At 56.1% G+C, this 8,371-nt stretch overlaps 1 protein-coding gene across 1 annotated transcript in view; it reads right to left on the reverse strand.

Annotated features, from left to right (window-relative positions):
- CRLF1 (cytokine receptor-like factor 1) overlaps window positions 1–5,568 on the reverse strand; it is a 7,238-nt gene extending 1,670 nt beyond the window's left edge. Inside the window, exons 1-7 of the mRNA XM_011925916.1 lie at window positions 5,530–5,568; window positions 4,993–5,362; window positions 4,200–4,329; window positions 3,860–4,029; window positions 2,647–2,804; window positions 2,377–2,545; window positions 1,580–1,595 (exon numbers count right to left, since the gene is read on the reverse strand). Of these exons, the coding sequence (XP_011781306.1) occupies window positions 1,580–1,595; window positions 2,377–2,545; window positions 2,647–2,804; window positions 3,860–4,029; window positions 4,200–4,329; window positions 4,993–5,362; window positions 5,530–5,568 (1,052 nt within the window). The remainder of the gene's footprint in view (window positions 1–1,579; window positions 1,596–2,376; window positions 2,546–2,646; window positions 2,805–3,859; window positions 4,030–4,199; window positions 4,330–4,992; window positions 5,363–5,529) is intronic.
- Between the last annotated feature and the right edge of the window lie 2,803 nt (window positions 5,569–8,371).

Below are 8,371 nucleotides of genomic sequence, written 5' to 3' on the forward strand. Positions count from 1 at the left end.
TCTCAGGGACCGAGTCCTCCCCGAGGCCCTGCACAGCAGCCCAGCTGCGCCCCTGGCCCGGCTGCGCCCCTGGGGAGGTGGGGGGGAGCGGGGGAAGGAAGGGGCTCCTCCTCCACATCTCCTCCAGGAACCCGATTCCTGTGGCCTGAGCCAGGTGCGAGTGGAGTGGGGGGAGGGGAGAATGAGAGAGGCCAGAGCCGGGGGGGATGAGACACAGAGACAGACAGAGCAGGGGGCTGAAAAAGAGAAAGGAAGAAAGACGCACGGATGAGAGAGCCGAGGCCAGAGATGGAGAGACGGAGACGCAGGGTAGGTGAAAGCGAAGGGGGTCAGCGAAAGGGCCTAATCAAGGTAGGACAGAAACCCTGGGGACATAGGGACAAAGAGATCGAGACAGAGACACAGAGGAAGAGTGACAGATGAAGGGAGACCGAGTGCAAGATGACCCCATGGGACAGTCCCCAGCATGGGCCCATGGGACAGGGAGTGGGCCGGGAGGGCCAGGTGGGAGGCCTGCCTGTCGGTCCAGCTGCCGGCTGCAGCCAGCCCCCCAGCAGGCCGGCGGATAAGGACATCGGCCTCACGTCATAAATAAAGCCGGGGACCCGCTGACAGGCCCTGGCACGGCCCCGGCCCCCGCCGCCCCTGCTGGCCTTCCCCGGCCTCCCCAGCCTCCCCTGCGGACGCAGCGGCCTGCTGGCTCCTGTGCAAGAATCGCAGGTGCCGGGCACGAGCAGGGGCCAAGGCTCAGGCCCCTCCCGGCTGCGCTTGCTCCCGCCCACCCCCGAACCTGGAGGGGCCCGGGATAGGGGCTGGGGAGCTGGCTGGAGCCTGACTCTACCCCTCCCTAGCTCTGGGACCCTCTCAGGGCCTCAGTTTCCCTATCATCTCACGTGCCAGAGTGAGCTTGGACTTCCCCGTGAACTAAGTTCAGACCCGTGTGACTTCCTAGAGCCTCAGTGTCCTCACCTGAGAAAAAGCGGTCTCCCTTGCAGTGAAACCCTGGGGGGACGGGACAGTAAGTACCTCCATGCCAACTGCCTGCAAGCACTTAGGTGGCACCCACCATGTGGACATATGCCACAAATTATGTCATCCAACCCTCACGACAGCCCAAGGCAAGTGGGATTCTCGACCCTACCTTCCAGATGGGGAAACGGAGGCCAGACATTCCAAGTAATAGCTTTTGTTTCATTTCACAAAAGAGAGAGTAGAGGCCTGTGGACCCAGAGAAACCCCAGACAGCAAGAGGAGGCAGATCTAGGCACCTAATCATTCCCATCCCCCTGCTTTGATCAGAAGGGGAAACTGAGGCTCATCAAAGTGGAAGTTGGCAGCCCATTGGCCTTAGAAGCAGGGGTCTCAAACTCGCTGGCCCTCTTTTTTTTTGACACGGAGTCTCGCTCTGTTGACCAGGTTGGAGTGTAGAGGCGTGATCTCGGCTCACTGCAAGCTCTGCCTCCCAGGTTCATGCTGTTCTCCTGCCTCAGCCTCCCAAGTAGCTGGGACTACAGGCGCCTGCCACCACACCCGGCTAATTTTTTGTATTTTTAATAGAGATGGGGTTTCACCATGTTAGCCAGGATGGTCTCTATCTCCTGACCTCGTGATCTGCTAGCCTCAGTCTCCCAAAGTGCTGGGATTACAGGCATGAGCCACCGCGCCTGGCCTCGCTGGCCCTCTTAGGAGGGAGTCTGAGTGTCCCAAACAGGCCAGGTGGGGATGGACAAATGGAGAGTGAGGGTCCTGGGAAGGGGTGACCACTGCTGGTGGGGGCTGTCGGCCATGCTGTTACATTTTCTAGAGAATTCGTTTTTCTAAGGAATCTAGGATATTTGTGTAAAAACTTCCTGGTTTTAAATTTCTACTAGTTGGTCAAACTTTTTTTTTTTTTTCCCCAAACAACAGGCCAAAGAAAATAGATCCAAGGGCCACATTCAGCTCTGGGGGGGCCACCAGTTTGAGACCTCTACTCTCTTGGAGACAACCAGGAAACAGGCTGGGCACAGTGGCTCACACATGTCATCCCAGCACTTTGGGAGGCTGAAATGGGCAGATCACCTGAGGTCAGGAGCTCGAGGCCAGCCTGGACAACATAGTGAAACCCCGTCTTTACTAAAAAATACAGAAATTAGCTGTGCATGTTGGTGCGTGCCTGTAGTCCCAGCTACTCGGGAGGCTGAGGCAGGAGAATTCCTTGAAACCGGGAGGCAGAGGTTGCAGTGAGTGCAGATCACGCCACTGCCCGACAGAATGAGACTGCATCTCAAAAGAACAAAAAAAAAAAAAAAGAAAAAGAAAAGAAAACAAGGAAACAGAGGCTCTAGCTGGTTTGGGACTGGCCGCTGGATCACCCGGCCCTAGAGGGGTGCTCACCACTGCGGGGGGTGGAGGCGGCTGTGGGGTGGCTCCACTCACTCCAGATCCCGGCTTTCTTGGAGCCGTAGATGCCAAAGGGGTTGCAGCGCACTTGCACGAAGTACACGGTGCCGGGTTTCAGGCCGGCCAGGCGGCAGGAGGTCTGGTTGCTCACATCGTCCACCACCTGGACAGCCAGGACAGGGTCAGAGTAGAGGGCGGGGCCTGGCAGGAGCGGGGGCGGGGCCTGGCGGGAACAGGGGCGGAGTCAGGGAATGGGAGGATCACCTTCCAGTCCACACTGTCCTCCACTCGGTAGCGGATCTGGTATTTGGCTTGAAAGAGGAAATCCTTGAGGGCGGGTGGCGACACCCAGCGCACGCTCAGCTGGTCCTCCAGGCCCCCGACGCGGCTCACGTGCACATCGGGCGGGGGATCCGTGGTCACTGCGGGGCGGAGGGCCCCTTTCAGCCTGGAACTGTCTGCGTTTAACTCCCCCCAGCAGTGTGGCCCAGGGCACTTGGCCCAGATGGCACCTGCCTCTGTTTTCCTCCTCCTTCCTCTGCCCCCACCCCCAGGATTGGTGGATTACACCATATATAATATTGGAGAAACACTCAGCACCTAATTAATGTTAGCTGTTATCACCATTATTATCTGTGACGGGCGAAACATAATCCTATCTTCAACTGACTATGGGAAAGCAGACACTGCGAGGTTGATGATATTATTATCATGCTTAGGAGGTCAGGGGGCTGTCAGGCCGTCAGCCTTCTGGGAACCCCCCTGTCCCCCCCCACTCTCACCTCCCTTCCACTCTTACTGAAATCTTTGATGTGACATTTTCCTGGGTGCAGAGAAGCAACAGAAGCTTCGAACTTTCCCACTGTAGCTTTAGGATGTGGGGAAGAGTGAGGCTGCGGGAGTAGGGACGGGGGCTACAACCCGGAGTACGTGTGTGTTCGGGGGGCTGAGGATCCTTCTGGGGGCCTCTGAGGGCAGCAGGGTGAGCTGGCCTCTCCCCCTGAGGCCTTGGTGAGGGGCCTAAAGGGTTAAGGCACAGGCCTGCTTGGGGCTGAGAAACACCCTAATTAGATTAGGCTCAATTCTGCTCACAGATCATCCATTTCCTGCCTCCCGCCCTGCGCACCCCCAGCTCCAGGCCTCGGCTTCCTGGGGCGCCTCCCGACCTGGGCGTCCCCTCCCCTCTCCCCAGGGCCCCCTCCTGCACACCTGGGCTGCCGAGGGGGAGGTGGCCAGGCCAGGTGTTCTCCATGGAGTGGGGGTATCCTGGCTGTTTCTGGGGGCTGCGGACTGATGAGCGGATGCTCAGCTACTTACCTACCTTCCCTCTAACCAGCAGGGACAGCCCAGGAGTTGCTGGGCTGGGGAGGGGCAGGCGGGATCCCAGGAAACATGAGAAGGCACTGGGACCTCTCGGGATGCCCGGTGGGTCGGGCTGGTGCCTGAGGGAGGGGCCTAGCAGACACTGGGGGCTCACCCACATCCAGGATATCCAGCGTGAGCACATCGGAACGGGCAGAGCCCAGGCGGTTGGTGGCCTCCACCCAGATCTCATAGGGCGTAAAGAGAGCCAGGTCCTTGGGGATGTGGCAGGAGTAGGGCCCCACTGTGTGGTACTCTTCACACGTGTTGTCCTGCCCATACCACCTGCAGGGATGGGAGGGGGACAGGACGTATGAGGGTTCCTTCTGGCCCCTAGACCTCACCATGGCAGTCTCAGGGTGCAGGCAGCGCATGGGGGCTCAGAGAGGGTCCGCGTTGGTCAAGGTCACACAGCCAGTCTGGGACACACACATCGCCCTCGGGCCACCACTAACCTAAGCTTGTACTTGAGGGAGTAGTTGGTGTGGAGGAAGGTCTCCCCGTGGGCCCCTGGCGTCCAGCGGCAGGTCAAGTCCTTCATGTTCTTGGACCAGCAGCTGATGTTGACGGGTTTCTCTGGGGGCACTGGGAGAGGGGGAGGGTGCAGGAAGCTGGCTGAGGGTCTGGACCAGCTGAGCCTGGGCCAAGGGGTTGCTGCCCACCTGCCAGGTCCCCACCTTGGAGTGGAAGGAGGGCAGATAGGACAGTCTCGGCCCTTTGCTGAGAAGTGCCAGCACAGTTGGTGTGACACCTGCATGGGCTCTTGACAGGCTGGTGACCCGATCTCCAGGTTCTTTTTCTTTTTTCAAGGCAAAGTCTCGCTCTGTCCCCCAGGCTGGAGTGCAATGGTGCCATCTCAGTTCACTGCAACCTCCACCCCCCGGGTTCAAGCGATTCTCCTGTCTCAGCCTCCCAAGTAGCTGGGATTACAGGTGCCTGTCAGCACGCCCGGCTAATTTTAGTATTTTTAGTAGAGACGGGGTTTCGCCATGTTGGCCAGGCTGGCCTTGAACTCCTGGCTTCAAGTGATCCACCCACCTCAGCCTCCTAAAGTGCTGGGCTTATAGGCATGAACCACCTCGCCCGACCGGATCTCCAGGTTCTCATTCCCACCTCAAAGACCTGCATAGCCATGCCAGTGTGCCCACCACTCATCCCCCAGCCAGAAGGCCCACGATTCATGCCTCTCTCCAGAGGGAGATGCCGCTCCCAAGGGCTACCCCTGGGGTATTCTGGGTGCCGACTTACGGCCAACATAGAGGCAGGAGCCAGCCAGGATGCTGCCGTCGCGGGCGTGGCACACAAGGTTGTCCCCCGACTGCTGCCTGGACCCGTTGAGGTTGGCCAGGGCCAGAGCCAAGGTGGAGGCGTTGAGCACACGGGAGAGCTCGGGGGGCAGGCGGCGCCCGTTGAGGGTCCAGTAGAGGCCCTCGGCAGTGGCTCCTGGCGGGTCTCCGTGCACTGAGCAGGTGGCCAGCAGGGAGGAGCCGATGAGAAGTGTGGGATCCTGGGGGCTGATCACAGCTGTGTCTGGGGTCAAAGAGGAGCACGTGTCAGGCCAGGGTGGGGACCCTCCAAACCCCTGACTCTGCCAGGACCTCCAGGGTTCATGGTAGTCCTGAGAAGGCACTGTTAATGATTGTCCCCCATTTTACAGATAGGGAAAGTAAAGATCAGTTGGGTTAAATGCCCAAGGCAACACTGGTGGACAAACTGACAGACCTAGAGTTGTCCAGGTCTGTCTGACTCGAACACTGGAGCCTTCCAAAACTCTTCATCACTGACGTGCTTAAGGTTCTCTGAGGGGTCACACAACTCGGGCATACAGGCTCATTCGGGTCCAAGTGACTCTTGCTTAGCACATCGTTATGATAAACATTATGCTTTGCTTTGTTTTTTTGAGACGGAGTCTTGCTCTGTCACCCAGGCTGGAGTGCAATGGCGCGATCTTGGCTCACTGCAACCTCTGCCTCCTGGGTTCAAGCAATTCTTCTGCCTCAGCCTCCAGAGTAGCTGGGACTACAGGTGTGCACCATCACACCTGACTAACTTTTGTATTTTTAGTAGAGATGGGGTTTCACCATATTGGCCAGGCTGGTCTCGAACTCCTGACCTCGTGATCCACCTCCCTCAGCCTCTCAAGTGCTGGGATTACAGAAGTGAGCCAACACACCCAGGCATGCTTTGCTTTTTATTTTTTTAGCAATAGGGTCTCACTCTGTTGGCCAGGCTGGAGTGCAGTGGCATGATCACAGCTCACTGCAGCCTCGATCTCCTGGGTTCAAGCGATCCTCCCTCATCTCAGCTCCTGAGTGGCTAGGACTACAGGTGTGCACCACCACACCTGGCTGACTTTTAAATATTTTTTTAGAGATGAGGTCTTGCTAGTTTGCTCAGGCTGGTCTTGAACTCCAGGCCTCAAGCGATCCTCCCACCTTGGCCTCCCAAAGTCCTGGGATCACAGGCATGAGCTACTGTGCCTAACCTTATTTTTCATTCTCATTTCGTTTTTCTTTTTTGGCAACTAGAAACAAAAGATTGTGGGTTCTTCCTGTGATACTCCCAGAGCCTCACACATAGTAGTTGTTTCTGTGGGGGAAGGGCACTGCTTAAAACGAAAGCCCTGACCCTTACTTGAATCATTAAGAGCACCATTTATGATTATTATTATTATTTTTTGAGATAGAGTCTCCCTCTGTCACCCAGGCTGGAGTGCAATGGCACTATCTTGGCTCACTGCAACCTCCACCTCCCAGTTTCAAGCGATTCTCCTGCCTCAGCCTCCCAAGTAGCTGAGATTACAGGCGCATGCCACCATGACCGGCTAATTTTTGTATTTTTAGTAGAGACGTGGTTTCACCGTGCTGGTCAGGCTGGTCTCGAACTCCTGACCTCGTGATCTGCCTGCCTCAGCCTCCCAAAGTGCCAGGATTACAGGGGTGAACCACCGCACCCAGCCTGTATTTTTAGTAGAGTCGGGGTTTCGCCATGTTGGCCAGGCTAGTGTCAAACGCCTGACCTCAAGTGATCTACCCGCCTCAGCCTCCCAAAGTGCTGGGATGACAGGCGTGAGTCATCGCACTCGGCCTAAGAGCACCATTTATTGGGCACTTGTTGTGTTCTGAATACTGGGCTAAGACTTTACCTACATTTTCTCGGCCAATCCTGCTCATGTTAAGGATGAAAAAACTCTGGCTCTGAAAGATTGAATTTCCTTGCCGGAATGAGGGAAGGCCAGACTACTTAGGCCCAGATTTTCTGGTCTCCAAAGTTCTGCTCCACACTGCCTACCTCTGGGACTAAAGGCAGCCCTGGCAAACTGCACATCCCCAACTTCCATCCAAAAGGACTTGACATCATTGCTCCTTCCCTCCACTCAGTTTTCCTCATCTGCAAAGCGGGAACGAGAAAGCTTTGTCTCCCGGGCTACTGTGAAAGTCAGAGAGGAAAGGACTTCCTGAACCAGATTGTGTGTGAGTCGGGTGCTAGGCACAGGAGCCTTGGGGATGCCCATGAGTGGTCGATGCTTCCTCTCCTGCTGGCCATCAGGGCAGCCCAGGAGTTCCCCTTCTGGAGACCAGAACCTAAGAAGAACCTATTTTGTCCATAGGGAAACCAAGGCCCAGAGAAGGAGAAGGGGGTGCACAGGCCAACCTCCTGTTGCCTCTCTGAGTCTCAGTTTCCCCATCTGGGAAGTGGGCATCATGGCATCAATGTCATGGGGTTGGTTGGATGCGGTGGCTCACGCCTGTAATCCCAGCACTTTGGGAGGCGGAGGTGGGAGTAATACATGAGGTCAGGAGTTTGAGACCAGCCTGGGCAACATGGTAAAACCCTGTCTCTACCAAAAATACAAAAATTAGCCAGGTGGGGAGGGGGTGGTGGCCCATGCCTGTGGTCTTAGCTACTTGAGAGGTTGAGGCAGGAGGATCACTGGAGCCCGGGAAGTTGAGGCTGCAGTGAGCCATGACTGCACCACTGCACTCCGGCCTAGATGACAGGGAGACCGTGTCTCAAAAAAGAAACAAAAATTTTAAATTTAAATTTAAATTTATAAAAACCAACAAAACGAACCTCACGGGGTTGTTTGAGTGGAGTGAAAATACTGTTGGAGACAACATTTTCCCATGAGATCTTTAAACCAAGTTGACCCAGACTCAAATGCCCACAGCCTGACTCAATGTTTTACTTTTTTTTTTTTTTTTGAGACAGAGTCTAACTCTGTCACCCAGGCTGGAGTGCAGGGGCACAATCTCGGCTCACCGTAACCTCCACGCCCAGCTAGCTAATTTTTGTATTTTTAGGAGAGACAGAGTTTCTCCATGTTGGCCAGGCTGGTCTCAAACTCTTGACCTCCAGTGATCCACCCGCCTTGGCTTCCCAAAGTGCTGGGATGACAGGCGTGAGCCACAGCACCCAGCCTCAGTGTTTACTTCTCTGAGCCTCTGGAAAGGGGCTTCTCCTTCCACCCATAGTGGTTGTAAAGACTCATCCACTCCTTTGTTTGCTCACGCGTTCATCTATTCTTTCACAGGGTACAACGTGTGTCAGGATCTGTGGGCACTGGGATGATGACCAAGACACACAAAAGTCCTGCCCTTGTGGGCATCAAATCCAAGGAAGCAGC

The sequence above is a fragment of the Colobus angolensis genome, unplaced genomic scaffold (genome assembly GCF_000951035.1).
Source record: "Colobus angolensis palliatus isolate OR3802 unplaced genomic scaffold, Cang.pa_1.0 Scaffold66, whole genome shotgun sequence".
Taxonomy (NCBI): Eukaryota; Metazoa; Chordata; class Mammalia; order Primates; family Cercopithecidae; genus Colobus; species Colobus angolensis.